The following is a 20,170-nucleotide window of genomic DNA, read 5'->3' on the forward strand; positions in this document are numbered from 1 at the left end:
AGGAGAGGGCTGGCTGCCCCTGACTATAAAAATTACTTTCTGGCAGCACAGTTACAGTGGGTAGCTTGCTAGATGGACAGCTCACAATCGGCAGAGATAGCTTAAATGGGAGGCCCTAGGATTAGGGTAAGTCTGCCATCCTTATATATTTTTGGATAAGGCCAAACATTCCTCGAAAAAAATGCCTTGACTGCACCAAAACAGAAACTGTGTACCTATTTGAGCTTCCCTTGTGGTTGCATTCTACGTTTCGCAACATAGAGACAACACCACGTAAAGAGAGCTGAAATTATGCCATCATAACCACAACTTGTTTGATAATAATAAATTACTAGCATTTGATGAACTATGAGACAATAACCAGACAAATAAAATACATTCTGGAAGTAGGTGATTGCTAAACCACTCACTCAAAACTTCGGGATCTGTGGAAACATGACTTAACAAGCAATCGACACCTAAAGAATGGGCTATGATAATCGAGTACCCATTCAAACTGATCCAGTTCAAAATACTCCACAGAGCATACCTAACCATAGACAAATTCCACAGAATATATATTCTACTGTCCCCACCAAGTGGCCTAGATGCTGTCAGGCTGGAGCAGCCCAGAACTTGCTCTGTACTGGGAGTCAGTTCACAAGATGAAACAGGAAGTTACTGGTAGAACTACTTACAGCGGCTAATCCCCCTCTGGCACAAATCCATGCTTAACATAGGAGTGCACCCGTTCCATTGGACAACCTGGAGAAGCTGTGGCATACAATTCCTCAATCATGTTCTTGATGGTGGCTGGCTCAAATTCTTTGATTAACTAAGTACAGAATTCGAGCTTCGACCGGAGAAGTATGGCATCATTACCAGCTAGCCCATTGCTTCAGAGCGTCCAGCGAAGTTACCACATTCTCCTATAGTACAGTATCCTCCGGGCCTTCAGCTGGTCCAGGGGACTAGTTACCGGAATCTGTGCGGTTCTTATTAAAAATGAACATTCTCTTCCGTCCTCTCGGCTACCAGACCCCTATGGCAACCTCTTCTGGGAAGTGCATACTCCATGAAAAACTGGACCTCCCCTCTTCAGCATCAAGTTAGAGCCCTTAGAGAAAACCACTTGACATTTCTCTTCTTTAAAATATTTTAGGACTTGTACTGGACCCTTAGAAACTCTGCAGGGCCAAACTTCTACCCCAACACCTGTGCTGGCAATGCACCAACACCCACTGCAATTTCCTCCATGTTCGGTGGTCTTGACCAGCTATAGCCACATACTTATCTCAAGTGTCAGGGCACCTACAATAGCATAGTGCCATCTGGATTACTTCCTCTTTCCAACGTTCTCTTCTCCATGACTTCTCAGCCCTCCCTGACACAACATCTCACAAGTACATATGGCTAGCCTACGCCGCTGGTGGTGGCCAAACTCTGCATACTATGCCACTGAAAACAGCCATCTCACCCCCTTGGCTCCCTGAATTTTATCGCATAGTGGAACACTAGAAAACCACTTATATTATGAATGATCAATTGCATATCTTTGGGGCAATCTGGAGCCCTTTCATGATTGGAGTGTCGGAATCCCTTGTCCACACCCTACCCTAGTCTGAGACACACTGACACAGAACGATAAACAGGACCCCTGGCATAACAATTCGGATGGCACCTGCCAGTCCACTGACACTATATGTACTGCTGCAGTGTCCTCGAGATGATTATCTCCTTTTATGCTCTCCCCTTTCCCTACCCTATCTTTTCCTCCACACCCTCCCACTATCCACAGTTACTAACAGTACCCTCCTCTCACTGACTAGGAGGGTATATGCACTGCTGCCAGTCTCCCTAAATACTGTGAACGTGATCATACTTAGATTATAATTGCTGGAAGGTGACCTCATACACTTACAGTATACCACATACATGTGCCATCTTCCCTAAGCTAGTCCCGACTTGGTTACTCCTGTACTCCCCTTTGCTTACATTTGTATTCCTACCTTTCACTCTGTATCGTGGTGCATTGTACTGTGTGCCACGTGATGAATACTCTGGCCTACCCATGGCGCGATATTGTAGAATGTTAAATTTCCAAAAAATAAAGATTGCAAAGAAAGGAAGTGACTGGTAGAACATATTTTCATTTGTTAGAAGCAGATATACTGTGCTTATTTAAAAGAGTAAGGACTGCAAATCTAGAACATAGATTTGCAAACCTTGCATGGCTGTTTGCTGAGTGACAGGTGCGATGTCCTTGAAATCATCTCAGGCTCCATCTCTAAACTCTTAACTCTTAAGAACTGTTAAAATGGGCTGAAGTGGAGTGTTCACCCTTAACACATTGCAGCGAGGAGGAGAGTAAATGGCATGGTGTGGGTTGCAAGGATTGTAACACTGAGGCCCCAAGCAGATGATTCCCCCCCCTATGTTACTAAACATAAGAATACAGGAAACTGCCACAGACTGAGAGGGCATGTGTGCATAGACCTTCAAATTAGCAGTTCCTTAAGATTATAGAGATTCTGGCTGTAACCTGTACAATTATCTCTTTTTCCTCAGGATGGTGGGCGAACCACATTTCCACTACTAGTGATTGAACTACCAAATTTTAATTCCCATTCTGAAAACACAAGGATTATTATTTCCCCACATGGCAGTGCTTAATGGTTAGCATAATGTATAATGTTTGAATACGTCCTCTCTGATGTTAGACCATACAGAAATCTGATGCTGATGATACCTTATTTGTTATAATGATTTGTTTTGCTAAGTGCTAGAATGCAGAGCACTCTTCTATTATTTAGTCAAAAGTGAAGTACTTGATCTTGGATGCCATTTATGCTCAAAATTAATAAAGCAGATTTGAAAAAAGTCCATACTTCTTTATATTGTAATATTACATAGATTTCATGTAACTTTAATATTCTGTATGAATAGGAAGACCTAAATGTAATATCGTACCAGAGGATGATGATGATGCCAGAGTGGATGTATCAATATCTGTAATAATTCCAGACGCCGCATCCTTTTGTAGCGTTCATCCCATTAATTGTTCCATTAGAGTGAACAGTTCTGTGTTCGAGGGACCATTTCCTCTGACTCCTGCTTCTTTGCTTTGTGTAGTTAGCCTCTCATTGGAGAACATAAGTTGTACCACCATTTTTTGGATTTATCAATGGTATAAGTGACACTCACCGCATCAATAGATTCCTGAATATTTAGCCATATGCTTTTTTGGGCTCTGGAACAGACAAAGATGACGTATCACAAAGTTAATAGTTATGGGCCACACAATGTTCCAGAAGGATTTCTAGTTCCTTCTCACTAAACTTATGCTTTCTCTTCCTGGTTCCTTCTTCCCTCAGTGGGTTCTGGCCATCTAAGGATTTCATTGGTTGTGAAATAGCTCTCTTACCCTTGATCTTCCTCTTGGTTGCAATGAGCATATGCATATGTACTTTGTGGTCATGATGTCATCTGACGCTGGCCGAGACATGATTTCAATTTGTGATTCATTTGCAAAATACCAATTCAGTATTTTGCGAATCCTAGTGAATCACAAACATTTTGAGCCTCATTTTAATAAATATGGCATAGCGTCTCACAATTTGCATATCAGATACAGTTGCAAATAACTAATCATTATTCCAGTGCTAAGTACATCTGTCCCCAAATGTAGTAAATGGTTTGAATTAAGTTAGTTAGACTACGGTTTTAACTATGAATATTCAAATAAGATTTCTTCAAATCCTGTATTAGAACTGAAATATTTCTACAACTTACAAAAGGTGAAAAGTAAATGAGTTAAATGTATTGCATGTATGCTACTTTATACATTTTCAACGAGGCTCCATAAACAGAGAGATTTAAAGAGTTGACTGCTGTAGGATCACTTGTAATGGATACAAGCATCTATATATAAGAATGGATTCACTTCATGGAAACTTGGTGTGGGGAGAAGTCCTAAAGCTTAATTTCTTGCCACAGTGATTCTGTCATACAGCTACAATGAGCTATTTTAGCCAAATGTCTTGTTAAGAATGATTCAGAGGATCAGACTGAGTAGTGAATATGGTGGTGGAATATCTTGCTATATGGACTACCAGAATGTGGCCAGAAGAACATGTTGAGTAAACTATAAGAGGTGTAGTGTACAGACAGTCTGAATCCTTACCCCACATACTCTGAGAGGAACTATGCAGAGGAGCAGCATGTGAGTGGGCACTCAATTTGCAGATGCTATTCCAGGACCAAAATAGTAGTTTTCATCATTCCCAAATCCACCTAAAAACTTAAATTACTAGTATGGAAAACTGAAGCATAGGGAACTACTTGTTTTCAAACAAAATTACATTCACAATGGAATTCAAGATTTCTTACTATTAGTTGGAAACTAAATTAGACTGCCGTCCTCTGTATGTGTTTTGATGTAGTTTTACTAGCCTCACACTCCCAAATCTCCTAGAATGCCTGCTATTCTTTCATTTGCTACATTTTATTCTGATTCTTTTATAGTCTTGGGCGTCCAAATCACCGTCTATTATGTAATACTTCTGGGTGCACACTGCGTGGAAAGGATGCAATAATGCTGGAAATTGCTATAAAGCTATCTGGAAAACAGAGAAACATTGCATCTTATGGAAAGAAATGCTACAGAAATGATCTCCTTGTGCTCCATATAGTTGTTTTTCTCACCAATAACAGCGTGTTTATGTTTCCTCTTCTCTCCCTCCTCTCTTTGACAAATAAAAAAACAGACATGATTTATTGGATAAAGAAAATGTTGCAGGCGCTCCTGTTCAAGTGCATGTTCAGAACACAAAGCTAGGGATCTCAACGTTCTGGAGTTTGGAGAAGTTTGAGTACAAGCTGGCTCAGATGAAGGAGCTCTATGAGGTATATGAAAATTATTTTGTATTTTAATGTTACAGTATGTCTGTGTGGAACTGTATGCACTAAGTGTTTTAGATTAGCCATTGCCATTGTTCCTATAAGGGGGCAGGGATTGATTCACAGGAGACAAAAAGCTCATGATGCCTCCCTCAACATTCCTAATAGTGCACATATTTTATACTATGCTCTTCTGGCATGTACTGAAGTTATAAACAATTTTATATATCAAGAGGTTGTTAAAGAGGCCTTGTGTAAATGGGCTGTATTTCGTCTCTAATGCGATTGAAACATGGGTTCTCAAGATAGTTTATCTGTACTGAGATAAGAGTTTTCTCTTTTCACTGTAGTAATACATGTTTGAATGCAGTTAATTTACTAAACATATTCAACTATTGGTTCACCGTAAGATTTAATCTCTAGATCTTTCCTTGGTTCCTGTAAAGAAGTTATGTGACCACCTTCTTTAGTTGTATCTCCAGTTGCCTTCATGTATCACAGAACAATAATCTAAAGTACTCAAATTCAGCACTGGGTAGTGTCTGATAAACCCAGAAATACCCCAAGGCGTCATGGATCTTCTGTAATAATTTAGTTAATGAAAAAAAGATTTAATCCAGGATTCCTTTACAACTTGACCTGCATATACACCACTGTTTTAGTGATGTGACACCTTTGGTTGAAGCCGGTCCCGACACCTCAGACTAATCCATGGTTAGATTCATTTATAATAAACCTCTAAATCCTGAACAGTTTCAACAATAAGGTTTTTTTGGGGGTAAGCATTCTCCAATTCTAAAAGTATAAGGGCATCATGTACTGCAGGTGTAGTAGACTGTTTCTGCAGGATCAACGAGATAACCGTAAGCTGATACAGAGCCTATTTGGTGGTGTTCACAAGACTGGCCTAATGTGTTCTCCCGGTATACTTGAAGACAAGTACAAAGCAATAAAATTTAGTTTTTCCAGTTGTCACAGCCATGGTAAAGGACAGAATCCCAGAAGGGACTGGAAGACTGAGTTATCCTGTAGAATAAGAAAGGTGCAAACGTTGCATTGTTTGTCTGTTTAAACCTCAATTTACACTTCTGATGATATTTCCTTGAGCAAGAGGTTCTTCAAGCCAGGATATTCCTGTTTCCCCTCCTCTAGGTTAAATCGGCTAAGTTTATAACTTCTACAAAGGTTAGAGCAGAAACACTCTCAGACTTTCCCTCACTCATTTTTTCCCCTCAAGAACTGACTGTGCCTTATATAATATCTGCTGGGTCAGTGTTAAGAACAGAATAGAATACAGAATTGAAAGAAGTAAAGCAGCCAAATTCCCATCACCTTTCGAGGACATGGTAGCATCCTTACTTTTCAATCCATACGATCCACTTATGGGTGTTGAAATCCGAGAAGGAGATCAAAAGGTACAATAAACTCTGTTAAGAGGTCTACTGCAGATAACTGAAATGGTTGAGTGCAGTCTTAAGAGTTTATCGAAGCATGACCTATTTGTATCTTCAAGGACTGTGTCTGCAGTAGCTTGTATAGTTAAGTATATTTATGATGTGCAAAACCTTTAAAGTGTGTGTGCGTTTGTGTGGGGGCGTGTATATCTTGGAAGTACAAGTTAATTGTATCATTGATATGATGAAGATACAGGCGATGTCCGATATCAGGTCCACATTTATAGGCATCTATAGTTTCAAGGTATATGTGTGAATAGATGAGAACAAGATTATCCACTTTTTAAAGTTCCTGTGTAACAGTTCTCTTTCTATCAATAACATATAGACCTCTTCTGCAAGTTATTTTGGTTGTTAGCTCATCCCTTAGCTGTGATTCCTGGGACCACAAATGTGTGGAAACCTGGCTTGACTTTATCACTCCTTGTATTAATGACCGCCAGTTCATCTACGTTAAAATAATGTTTTGTATCTAGGCAAGAAGCTTCAAAAGTACATTGGGTCTTTTCGTGCAAAATTCCAATTTGTGCAAGTTCTCCTTGCCCATCTACATCTTTCAAAAATGTGCATTGAACTGGCATTTTTCCATGTGTTGTTTATATTACAGTGCACCCTGATGCAGTAAACTCTTTGTATCTTTGTGTGCTCAGGGTGTTATAACCAAGTATGTTGATATATTCTCTTGAGCACTGAAAAGTCAGACCTGTTATTTTATTGATCTTATAGCCCTAGAAGTGTATCCCAAATATTTTCAAAGTATTCCCTTTTATTTATCTTTAGTGCAACTCTTTGAAACCTAGCCAGCTTGGACATTTTTGTAGTCACTAATTGGTTTATCTTGAACTTCCAGTTTCACCCAATCTTAATTCTCATTCTACGTGAGAAGCTCTACCCACACTAATGCCATTGTATTACTGATGATCATCTCTTTTTTCCCAGCTAGATTATATAATTACCTGGTCTTGCCTCATAAGTCAATATAACATTGGGTTCTCTTCTGTATTTTCTAAGCTGTTGACTGAGTAAAGCAATAGGGTTTGTACCTTGTTGGTTTAGGGTTTATACTATGCACGTAGCAAGCTAATGTGGCTCTTCAGAGATGTTGCAGCATTTTGTCTGCATGTATAGCATTATAGAATGGCACCAATATAATGGTAAAGGGAAAAGTACACCTTCTGTGTCAAGAGAATATGAAAGCCTTCCTATTTGAAAGGACTTCATGATGGTGACTTCACTGATATTGACTTACTTATTCATCTGTGTTCAGTGGCACTAGGAATGAAGACACTCCATCAGCGGGCTGAAATCGATCAGCTCATTTCTACTTTACAAACAATCTAACATAATGTAATGTATCTGCTTCCAAGGTTTGGAGAAAATGAACACATGAGAGCAGTGATTCCTTCAGTAACCATGACTTGACTTGAGCCAGGTGTAGGTCAACTTTGTTTGCTGAAATAGATCTGTCATGATTTTGCATTTGTGGCTTACCTGAGGCCTCTTTTAGTGTCCTAACTCTCTCTAGAGCCAACTAGTGTCACAAGAACATTATATGGCTATTAGTTACTGCAGATGCTTCTTATCATATGGTAAGATGCTCCCAAACTCCTTGAGAGCCTGTTCTTTTAGTCATTTCATATTTACTAAAGCATTCGGTGACTATATTAGTAACTACAAAATGGAATGAACATATGTAAGCGAAGACTAAGAATATGTCTGGAAGGAGTTGATGGGCAGCCAAATTGATGGCCATGATCATACTTATCTTCACACATGCCTGAATGAGGCCAATCAGTTTCTTCCAAGAGGTGGACATCTTGTAAGAAGGATTCATTGAGAGGAGGGCCATGGTTGATATGTTTGGTCTGGCATCACAAACAAGACAATCTCATCAGCAATACTGAAAGTTTTGTGACTGTAGATAACCTGACTCCAGCAGGCCTCGCCAGCCAACTAAGGGCCAGATTCTCTCCGAATTGCAATTAGGAAATTGGTATTCCTTATGTATGAAACTCAAGAGTTTCAGTAGTGATTCCTAGTGAGTGGCAAATAGGCTTACCTCAAGTCTAATAATGTTTTAGGTCGCAATTTACGACCCATTAGGAATCGCAACCATTACAGGGATGGAGGCCTGCTGGGGCCAGCAGACTACTATGTCTGTGATTGCTTTTTAATAAAGCAATCTTTTTGTTTTAAATGCAAGAAAATGGGAAACTGGATGTGTTTAAAAAGAAAAAAATAAACTTTGCAGGTTCATTATTTAAGTGAAAGGCAGTGGTCCGTGGGACCACTGCCTGCTCTTAAAAACTATTATTTACATTTGCAAAAGGGGACCCCTACCCTTGTGCGAATGGGTTACCCCCAGTTTTAAACTGGTGGTAAAGTATTATTGTTTTGTGACCAGAATTTCGTTTTTGGTATTTGGATGGAATGGCTTAAACACGCCCCTTCCAAATACTGAGTTGCAAATGCAAAATCCGATTCAGTAACAAGTTACTGAATCACATTCTGCCTTTTGTACATTAGGAAAAACATTTTTCTGGTCACAAACAGGCCAATTTGCAGATTCAGGCCATTTACGAGATGAAAAATGCCTTGTAAATCTGGCCTGTAATCTCAAAAATACCTCTGGTCTTCCACAGCAGGAGTACAGAAACTAAGGTAATCCTCTTCTGTCTTTTCAAACCAAAGCCTCTTTAGTGGTCTGAAATCAAATGTTCTTGGCACCATCCTTGTGCCGACGAATGTTGGGATTCTGGAAGAGATGGAGATAAGATTGCTTTGGATCAGTGGGTTCTTAAGTTCATCACATTGTTGCACTTCCTAGCTTTCTCCAGAAAGACACTCCTTCACATAACATTTCCACCACATACCCACACATATTTTGGGAACAGACATTTGCCTCTGTTAAAGAAGAGAGCTGTACAGAATGTCCCACCTCTGGAAAGAGCAGTGCTCTCCTAGAAATTTCTGATGCCCAAGAAATGCACTGGTCTCTGGTTAGTCCTGGATTATAATTTACTCAGGAAACAGAAACAGGGTCAGGATTTATTTGCTTTTTTCAGACTTTTAGGATGTGTACTTTCATGTGTTTTCAAGTGTCACATAAATGTTCTTAGAGTTTTTTTTTTTTAGCAGTTGAATTACCATTGCTTAGGTTAAAGTAGACCTCCAAAGTTTGTAAGAACATGTGATTGGTGCTGTTGCAGCACATCTTTTTGATACAGCAAATGCACACCTTCACTTCCCTGGATAATTGACTGAACATGGTGTGCTTTACTGAGATGAGTTTGGAGCACCTTCAAAGGCTACTCGGTCAATGTAAGAATGATTATTTTGTTTGTGAATTTCTGATTCATCGCTTCAGATATTTTAGAGATCTGCCTGTGTACCATTTTTGCTGTAAACCTGAGCAAAGAAATCTCACTCAACTTCTTCCATGAAGTATCCCAAGATTGAGTCATTGTGAGTGGGGTCAGTCTGCATTGAACATTAGTGCTTCATTTGCTTTCTGGCCATTTCCTTTCATGTCCAGAATGCAAATTTAGATCATGCATCACAAGTCGAAGATCATCCTGATTGCTTCATCTGTATGTTCTGGATCTCAGTCATTAGTCTCACTAGAAGTTCACACTTAAGAAAAACCTCCCATCAGAGAAAAGAAGTTCAGTATTCCATCTGAGGCTGAAGATATGTTTGAGGATTACACTTTTTACATCATAAAGTAATAGAATTGCTGCTGGCTGATAGTCTCCCTTGCAGATTAGGAAGGTTTTCTGAATGATGCTCACATAGGAACGTGAACGTTATTTTAGCACATTGGTGAACAGTTCTGGGGTTTGCTTTTTTTGTTTGTACGGGGCTGCCCTCATTACAGTGTCTAGGAGCATGTCAAATACACAGAGTTCTGTGAAATCCTATACAGTTTTTGTCCTAAAGAAAGTCTGTTTTCTCATCAAAGGTGGAATCTGAATTCCCTCTTACCCAGAAGATCATATTCTCTTCTTTTATCTGCTTCCTCATCCTTTGAAGGCAGATGACTACTTATGTTGAATACAGTTTGTATCTGCCAAGGACAGAAGTCCAACTCTTTGCCCCTTCTCTGGTCTTTAGAAGGATCACAATAGTGACTAAATGTATGCTATCTAGATGGGTTGTGTTTAATCGTTAAAATATGTTATGAAATGGATGCCAGATATATTTTTTAGGTGACCATGATTCACTTTAAAAAGTTATAACTGCTAGGCAGCTATTTGGACCTTTGGTCACATTTGTATAATGCACAATGTATTGCCTAAAATAATAAAGGCAGAGGTGTGTTTTAGATGAATAGTGCTTCAAGGTTTTGTTGGGATGGTCTTTTTGATTTTCTCTTTTTAAACTAATTGTTTTTTTTCACAAAAAGGAGTTTACCTGTTTTTAAGAATTGCAACCCCTCATAGATATGTTTAGTGAAGATTGTTAGCCCAAGAAAAATTCCAGGTTACAATTTTTACGTAATTAGTATTTAACAGGCGTCAGTGCATTCAAGAAATACATGCATATTTTCGAACATGGATGCCAGAGTTATGAAGATCAATTTAGGAATAAAGGCATATATTAGCCCTTTTACAGGGTAATCCTAAAGTTAAGTGATGGTCCACCCCCTCACCCCCCCTATCCCCCCCACCCTTTTGGCATTCTGAACTGTTGTTTAAGATTAACATATAGAATTAACATTTTAAATGACTTACATATTGGTAGTGGGTGGTTTCAAATTTCCAATGACTGAATAGATCTGTCCTCTGCAATTCCTATAGAGTAATAACAGCAAAGATGATGATGTCTTCTATGATCCTTCCGATGAATGGGAACCAGATCTGGCAAGAACACCAGAGGCCGCCTATTCGAGGCGAAGGTAACAAATGGCATGAATGTTAATTCTCCATAGTGCTTATATTCCATATTTCCTACCCTTAGTAATTAGTAATGTGTACGATTTCAGGCCCCATACCATGGAAATACAACATTGAGTATAGAAATGTGAAGTTTTTACCTGTACCAAAAAGAAATTGCTCTTCATTAGATAGTGTGTATTACTATTGGAAATAGGTTTTCTCATTGTAGTGTCAGTTAAAGGACCTATATGCCAAAACTATTTCTCTCTGTTTCTTAAAAAAGCTGCTTTTAAAAAATTAACAATTCCAAGTCAGACTTCTTGTTTGCAAATTTAGATTAGCCTTTTAAGATGCTAGGACTGAGGTGTACTGTGTGTCCAGGCAGTCTTTTTTTTCTCCAGTTCTGAGCAAGTCATCCAAAACTTGTGTAAAACCTCTGCAAAGCATTAGAACGACAATACAACATTTTATAGCTAACTTGAAGGAAAGTTTTCTATTCTGGCAGGGACATAGGTGTGAGGGTTGTGCTTTCTTTCCTTACTTTAATTCAAACAGCAGCCAGAAACAAACTACACTTCTGAAGAACCATTGGGAAAACAGTAGTACAACAAAGAACCAATTAAAATCAATAATGCTGCATGTAATCCTGTTTCACTAGCGAACTCAGCCACCCTCTTCCATACCACTTTTAATCCTGTTTCTGTTCTGTGCCTGTTAAATAAGGAAACAAAGCAAGCTCTGGTATGTCATAGTCAAAACATTGCAACAACAACAACATATGAGTTTTATTTGCAACTAGGCAAACATCACATTTATAACCAGTGTCAGTTGACCACACCTTCTTGTTGCGTCTCCAAACCAAGTATATATGATCCCTTAGACATCCATTGAGAGGGAAAAATGTTCATCTCAGTGCCCTTAAAATAATTAGAAACCCGGGAAATTTTTCTTTTTATGTCCAGACCAGCAGTAAGGATTATGCTAGTATAAAGCTTGTTCACAGCCAGCAAATCCATATCACCCACCTGATTGATATAAAAGTGCTAGAAGGTCTAGTTGAAGGACCACTCCACTGCCTTCAAAATATTCCGACCCCGAAGAAAAAGCTTTTGAGACCATATCCCCTCTTACCAAATGTGCTCAAAATCTAGAGATGCTGATTCCTGCCTCTTGCAGACTCTAGGAGTGGCAGAAGATTAAATCACCTTGAATGGCTTTATGGTGGAAGTAAACAGCTGTGATAATCCTGGATGTCTGAACTTTTCCATCATGGCTTCATAAGTCTTAATTCAATGTACCTCACATAACTTAGGAGTACTCTCAAACTCCGGATAAGATAACGCTCTGATATTGCATTTAGTATGTTTAGATATGAAAAACATAACCACATGTGGAGTAAACATCCTTCCCGCCATGCCAAGCGCCTTGACACCCAGTACTCTTACACAATATCAAGCAGAGAACCATAGTTAAATTACCTGCTAACTCCTTTGGGAGAGGAAATATTTTAATTTAAAAAAAAGGGTTATTGGTTAAGGGGAGGAAACTCTTCTCAAACAACTGCAATCCCTGTTAGGGTGAGCTACAAAAGTCGCTAAATTAATCTATGCTTTACTCTCTGATCCCTTGGCACAAAAGCATTCATGCTTAATTTATGCAGCATGAAAACACAACACTCAAAATATCCCAAACCAAATTAGAAAAATATAGATCATTTTAATAGACACAGAAAATAACTAAATCCAATCAGTAGAACTGGTGTCACAAATTTTTTAAGTTTTTAGTGAAACCAAGTGCCTGAAATATCAAAGCTGCAAAGTCTAAAGTTAAGGCCAACAGAGTGTGATTCGTCTACACGAGATGGATTGGCCCCGGTTTGGACTCATTTTTTGGATTAAAATTTCAAAGAAAAGTTCCTGAGAAGGTAAAATTTAGGGGGGGGCAAGGCAGCCAGCAGTGTCCAAGGAGGCATCCTCTGGGAGGCACTGGACTCTGTTGCAGTGAGGATTTCTACCTTCAGATTTACCCTCTTTTTTGGAAGTCCGAAATCTACAGCAGGACAAAGCTGCAGGCTGTAGCTGATGAGGGCTCCACGGGATCTCATACTGTTGTTCAAAGGTCCAGCTAAACAGGATTTCCAGCTGCAGAGAAGAACATAGCGGGTGCGACTACGAAGTCAGGCTGACCAGCGATGCACCTTAGGCGGATCGGCATGCATGTCAGTCCCTGTTTTCTGTTGATTCTCAGGCCACTTTTTGGTGGAAGTTCAATTTTTTAGCATTGGGCAGGAACAGCACCTTCACTACTGTAACCAAGGGGGCAGGATTTGTTGGGCACCACTTGAGGGGTTAGGGCTCATTCCAGCAGAGATCAGGTGCAGGGTTCAAGGTCTCCATAACTTATGTCCCTGTAGCTCACAAACAGATCCAGCCAACTAGCCCTTGGTGTCACCCTAGTAGTCCTGGCCTCAAGCAGCTGGACAGTCCTCTGGTAGCAGCAGGGCCATCCTCTGAGGTACAAAGCAGGCCTCAGGCAGTAGGGCCATCCTCTGAGGTACAAAGCAGGCCTCAGGCAGTAGGGCAGTCCTCTGGAGTTCAAGGCAGCCCTTCTTGTTTCCTCCGCGGGTTCAGGAGTGTACTTAAAAGTGGTTCAAGAGGTCCAGTATTTATACCTGGTGCTAGACTTTGAAGTGGGAGAACCTTCTAGGCAACCCCACATCTGGTTCTGGAAAGTTCTTCCCGTCACTTTTCAAGGTTACAAGTAGTTTGAGGTGACAAAAGACTGGTGTCAAGTTCCTTTGTTAGTGTGCTGGAGGGAGCCCTTGGATATTTAAGTGAGGCAGGGAACTACTCCACCCCATTCATTCTGGCAGGATTGGCCATCCTCCGAACATCTAGATCCCCTTGGTCTCTCTGTCTGGTAGGAATACAGAAAGGCCAGCTGCCAAGCTACTCACCGCCATGTGACCAGAACACAGGCTGCAGGCACCAAATGGTTAGGACAAGAAAATGGCAACTTTCTAAAAGTGGCTTTTTCAGAATTGTGACTTAAAATCTGAGTTTACCATTAAAGAGGATTTTTAATTACAATTCATTTGAGACCAAACTTGAAATTTCCACCTGTTATCAATCAAATGTTAGCACTTATTAAATTTGGAAGTGTTTCATTACCAGGACATAGAAAACGTAATACATGTCCTACCTTTTAAATACAATTTACCCTTCATTAAGGGCTGTTTAGGACCTACTTTAGGAGTGGCTTATATGTACTAAAAAGGGATGTTTAAACCTAGCAAAAAGTGTTTTTTGCCAGGTCGAATTGACGGTTTATAAACTGCACTACAGGCTGCAGTGGCAGACCTAAGGCACATATCTAATATAGACTTTATAGTTGCATATCACTTACCTTAGAATTTTCCCCAGGCGTCAGTCTAGACCCAGTGATTTTTCTCCAGCAGTACACCTGCGCACCGTCAGGTGGTGTCTGTCAGCTCTGCGTTCGTCGTTGGCGTCTTGCTCACCCAACAGGACATTGCAGGTCCTATATAGGTGCAATCCCGGCATGCTGATGTCAGGTTTTTTTTCTGCACCAGACAGCACAGACACAAAGAAGAGCTACCCCTCAGTCACTTTTTGACAGTTTTTTTGTATTTTACTTTTTGATGAAGATTTTCGAGTGTCTACACTCCAGGTGCATCAAGGATGTCTTCACATAATCCCTGCGGATCCTGTTATCGGGCGATGTCAGTGACAGATCCGCTGCTTGTGGTGTCTGGAGCACGACCATGACCCAAAGTCCCAAAGCTTTGAGGGAGGATTCCCTAAAGCTCCTTGCGGCCAGGCACTCAGCTCTGTGACGCTCCCTATTTCGGTCACAGGGAAGGCCTCAAGAGCGGTCCCGGTTCCCCCCCTTATCTTCGTTCTACTACAAGTCCTCGGGACAGTCAGGTAAGTGAAAGCACAAGAAGAAGTCGAAGAACAACAAGTTTTCTTTGACTTCACCCGTCTGTCAGTTGACGATAAGAGATAAAAAGGGTGTCATTGCTCTGGGCCTCCGTCCTCAGAGAGTGCATCTGGGTCGGCTTCAAGTCTCCCCGAGTTCCAGGAGCCGGAGCAACCCCTGCCCAGCTTTGACAGTTTTATGAGGCCATGCGCCTCATCTTTGAGCAGTCCGACTCTGCTGGAGCGCCTTTGGGCCTTGCAATGTCGGCATGGGCTCCCTTGGGTTCCGTGCCGGCGGCTTCGGCCTTGGCTCCAGGAGGCACCCATGGATCCGTTCCCCCGGTGACATCAACCCCATCCTTACTGCAGACACATCGCTGGTTGCGGGACTCAGACTTTGGCAGGGGCCTTGCCCCTATGACCCTGACCCTTATTCTTATATGGTACGATGAGGGATGAGAGGTGTTGCTGGACCCTTTAGAATACCAGTCCAAGACCCTATGGACTGGCGGATGGACCTGGATGGTGAGGTTATGAGGCCATGGCTATGGAGAAAGGAGAGTCCTATTCTATGGTGGCTAAGGAGGAGGAAGAGTCCTATTCAATGATGGTGCGAAGAGCTACAGAAGAGGTACTGAACCTGGAGATACGTTTGGTGGCAGTCAGGACTAGTCTCCTGACAGAAGGGTTTCAGCGTGGGACTCCATAGTCTGAACTCCTTTTTGCCCTTCAGAGAAGCCCTTAATGATTTCCTGCTGGGTACCCGGTCTAAACCCAGCACAGGGGCTCCTGTGAACAGGACAATCGCTGCAGCCATAAACCTGCTCCAAATGATCCAGTGTTCCTAACTCAACATCCTACCCGTGAGAGCTTGGTTATCCAAGCTCCTATGTCCCAGGGTACATTCCCTCTGCACCCCCAGATAGGAAATCCTAGAGGCTAGACCATCTTGGGAAGATATTTACTTCCTCCAGCCTGACATTGCAGTCTGTGAACACTGCATGCCTTTTGGACTGTTCTCCACATACTCTATGGGACATGGTTGCTCAAGTCCTGCCACAGGTCCTGGAGGCGTCCCAAGCCATTCTCTCCCAAGCTGTTGCTGACGGGAGAGATCAAGTGAAGTTCTCAATCAGATGTGGGCTGGACACAACTGACCCACTGGCCAGAGCGGTTGCACTGGCGGTGACCTTGAGGCCTGCTTTAGGCCGTCTGGCTTTTCAGGGGGGGGATGTCCAGTCTACTGTGATGGATATGCCCTTTGATGGCACCCATCTCTTCAGAGACAAAGCAGACTCTGTGATCAAGTGCTACAAGGATCCTTGTGCGACGGTCAGGTCTGTGGGCCTCACAGCTGCCCCACGCCCCTTTGTCTGCTTTTTGCCCTTTTCGTGGCTACAGGAGGGGCCCCCCTCCACGTCCGTTCCCCTTCAGCCACCATGCAGCACATGCTGCCCAGCTGGAGACGTAGGATCCACCGTCCTCGTGGATCAAGGAGCCAGCAGTCCAGCCAGCCCACCGTCCAACCCCCTCTTGAGCTGCCTCCAAACCTTCCTTGTCAGACGGTTCCCCACCAGGGACCAGTTGGAGGCAGAGTTCGCCATCACCTGCTCCACAGGCAGTCCATCACGTTAGAGAGGTGGATTTTGCAAATAGTCAGAAGGGGCTCCTCTCACCCCTTCTAACACTACCCCTCCATCCATGCCATCATCCTACGATCAGATTAAGGAGGATCTCTTGGCACTTCTCTGCGAGGAGGTTAAAGCTCTCTTGGCCAAGGGAGCCATAGAGAGGATTCCTGTGCCAGAAGTAGGTCATGGTTGTTATTCACTCTACATTCTGGTACCCCAAAAGGACAAAGGCTTGCATCCTATCCTACATCTTTGGTCCCTCAAACTCTTCCTTAAAAAGGAGAAGTTCAAAATGCTCACTGTGGCTCAGGTCTTATCTGCCCTGGACCTAGGAGACTGGATGGTAGCATTGGTCTTGCAGGATGCTTATTTTCATGTCCCCGTCCTGCCTGCCCACAGACGTTACTTGTGGCTTGTAGTGGGCCACAAGCACTTTCATTTGACCGTTCTCCCCTTTGGCCTGACCAGTGTCCCTTGCGTGTTCACCAAGGTGATGGTAGTGGTCGCAGCTCAGCTGTGCAGGTCAGTGGTTTGTCTTCCCCCACCCCGAAGACTGGCTCTTGAAGGCAGACTTGCCCCAGGTTGCCGTCTCCCACCTTCAGACTACGGTGGACCTCCTGCATTCACTGGGGGTCACTATAAACGTGCCAAAGTCACACCTGACTCCCTCTCAGACGCTCACTTTCATCAGATCTGTTCTGGGCACAGTGCTGTTTCTAGCTTATCGTAACAAACGGCGAGTCCAGGATATTCAGGCTATGATACTGGTGTGTCAGCCTGTATCCTGGATTTCGGTGAGAATGACTCTGAGGCTGCTGGCCCTCATGGCCTCCTGCACCCTGTTGGTGAATCATGCCAGATGGCAGTGGGACCTGAAGTTCCAGTGGTCGCAGCATTAGGGTAATCTCTCCGACATGGTCCAGATCTTGGAGGGAACTTCGCAAGATCTGCAGTGGTGGCTAACAAATGATGATTGGGTGAGATGCAGATCCCTCTCCCTTCCCCGACCATATCTGACAGTAGTGATGGATGCGTCACACCAGGAGTGGGGCGGCCACCTGGAAGAGGCAGAGATCATATGCATATGGGCTACGGCAGTCTCCGGACTCCACATCAACCTTTTGGAGCACCGGGCGATCAGAATTTCATTGAAAGCATTTCTTCCCTCTTTCAAAGAGAAAGTAGTGCAGGTGTTCACGAACAATGCCACCTCCATGTGGTACTGCAAAAAGCAGGGTGGGGTAGAGTCGTAGACCCTTTGTCAGGAGGCTCTGCGCCTCTGGACATGGCTAGAACATCAGGACATTTCCTTGGTGTTTCGACACCTAGTAGGCTAACTGAATGCCAGAGCGGACAAACTCAGCCAACAATGCCTGGTTGATCACGAATGGCGTCTCCACTCAGAAATGGTGCAAGGTCTCTTTCAGCAGTGGGGAGAGCATTGATTAGATCTGTTTGCCTCCACAGAGAATGCGCATTGTCAGCTGTTTTGCTTGTTGGAGTTTCCAAGGTGCCACTCGCTCTGCAACACTTTTTGATGCGTGTGGAGCTCAGGCCTATTCTACGCCTTTCTGCCCCTACCTCTTCTGCACAGAGTTCTTAAGAAGATCAAGAATGACCGGGCCCAAGTAATTGTTGTGGCTTCGGACTGGGCATACAGAGTCTGGTATGCTGAGCTGTTGAGCATGGCCATTGATCCTCCGATCAGACTGCCCCTTTAGGAAGATCTTCTGTTGCAGCATGAAGGGAGGGTTCTCCATCTGAACCTGTCTAGTCTCCGCCTTCTTGCGTGGAGATCAAGTGCAGCAGTTGACAGTTTTTTACCTTCCGCCTGAAGTCTGTAACATTATCTTAGCAGCCAGGCGTCCCTCCACCAATACGGTATACGTCTGTCATTCAATAAATTTGTTGCATGGTGTACAGACAAGTCTGTTGACACCCTCTCTGCCCCTATTTCCGAGTCTTGTTGCTCATACTTTCTTTAGCACACAAGGGCTCTACTTTAGGCATCCTCAAAGGTTATTTGTCTGCTATCACTGAACTTCTGAGATTACCTGATCAACCCTCATCGCATTGTTAGTAGGTTCCTTAAGGATCTCACCCAAATGTTTCCTTCAAACCCAATTATCATGCCACAATGGGATTTGAATCTGTTTCTGACATTCCTAACGTGTGCTCCTTCTGAGCCTCCCAGTCTTCTCACATTAAAAACAGCCTTCCTTGTGGTCATTGCCTTTGCCTGCAGGGTGAGTGAGCTGCAGGCATCATCATCTAAGCCACCCTATCTTTCCATCGATCCTGACAGTGGTGCTTCGTATTAGGATGGATATATATATAACTTCTTGCCTCTGTTTCCCAGGTTGTTGATGTGTGCTCTGGGCACTTTACCACTGCTAACCAGTGCTAAAATGCAAGTGCTCCTTTACAAAATGTGTATGTAATTGTCTCATCCATGATTGGTATATTGGATTTATAAGTCCCTAGTACAGTGCACTAAAGGTGCCCAGGGCCTGTAAATCAAATGCTAATAGTGGGCCTGCAGCACTAGTTGTGCCACCCACATAAGTAGCTCTGTAATCATGTCTCAGACCTGCCACTACAGTGTCTGTGGGTGCATTTTTAACTGGAAATTCGACTTGGCAAGTGTGCCCACTTGCCAGGCCTAAACCTTCCCTTTTCTGACATGTAAGGCACCCCTAAGGTAGGCCCTAGGTAGCCCCAAGGGCTGGGTGCAGTGTATGGTTAAGGTAGGACATATAGTAACGTGTTTTATATGTCCCGACAGTGAAATATTGCTAAATACGTTTTTCACTGATGCTAGGCCTGTCCCTCTCAGGTTAACATGGGGGCTACCTTTAAATATGATTAAAGTGTAGATTCCCTTTGGGAGCGGATGGACATGTGGAGTTTGGGGTCTCTGAGCTCACAATTTAAAAATACATCTTTTAGTAAAGTTGATTTTAAGATTGCGTGTTTGAAAATGCCACTTTTAGAAAGTGAGCATTTTCTTGCTTATACCATTGCTTCTGACTCTGCCTGTTTGTGGATTCCCTGTCTGGGTCAGTTTGACAGTTGGGCTGGTTGCACCTCACACTAGACAGTGACACAAAGGGAGCTGGGGTGTAGTCTGCATTGTCTGATGAGCAATCTGTGCTAGGAAGGAGGGGAGGAGTGGTCACTCACACCTGAAAGGGCTGGGCCTGCCCTCACACATTGCAGTCTCCAACCCCCAGGTGAGTGTCTGCGGCCTGGCATGGACAAGGCAGGATTTCACATTCAAGAGAGACTTTGCTTTGAAGCAGGCTTAGTTCAAAGGAGAAATTGGGTACAAGAAGGGCACTAAAAACCACAGACTTTAGAACACTTCTGGAAACCAAGAGGAGCCTCTG

The 20,170-nt window shown here is 42.8% G+C and overlaps 1 protein-coding gene across 1 annotated transcript in view; it reads left to right on the forward strand.

Annotated features, from left to right (window-relative positions):
• The window catches only part of KIF14 (kinesin family member 14), a 349,189-nt gene that overhangs the window by 194,822 nt on the left and 134,197 nt on the right, over window positions 1-20,170 (forward strand). Inside the window, exons 21-22 of the mRNA XM_069231431.1 lie at window positions 4,746-4,884; window positions 11,132-11,229. Coding sequence (XP_069087532.1) covers window positions 4,746-4,884; window positions 11,132-11,229 — 237 coding nt within the window. The remainder of the gene's footprint in view (window positions 1-4,745; window positions 4,885-11,131; window positions 11,230-20,170) is intronic.

The sequence above is a fragment of the Pleurodeles waltl genome, chromosome 4_2, assembly GCF_031143425.1.
Source record: "Pleurodeles waltl isolate 20211129_DDA chromosome 4_2, aPleWal1.hap1.20221129, whole genome shotgun sequence".
Classification (NCBI taxonomy): Eukaryota; Metazoa; Chordata; class Amphibia; order Caudata; family Salamandridae; genus Pleurodeles; species Pleurodeles waltl.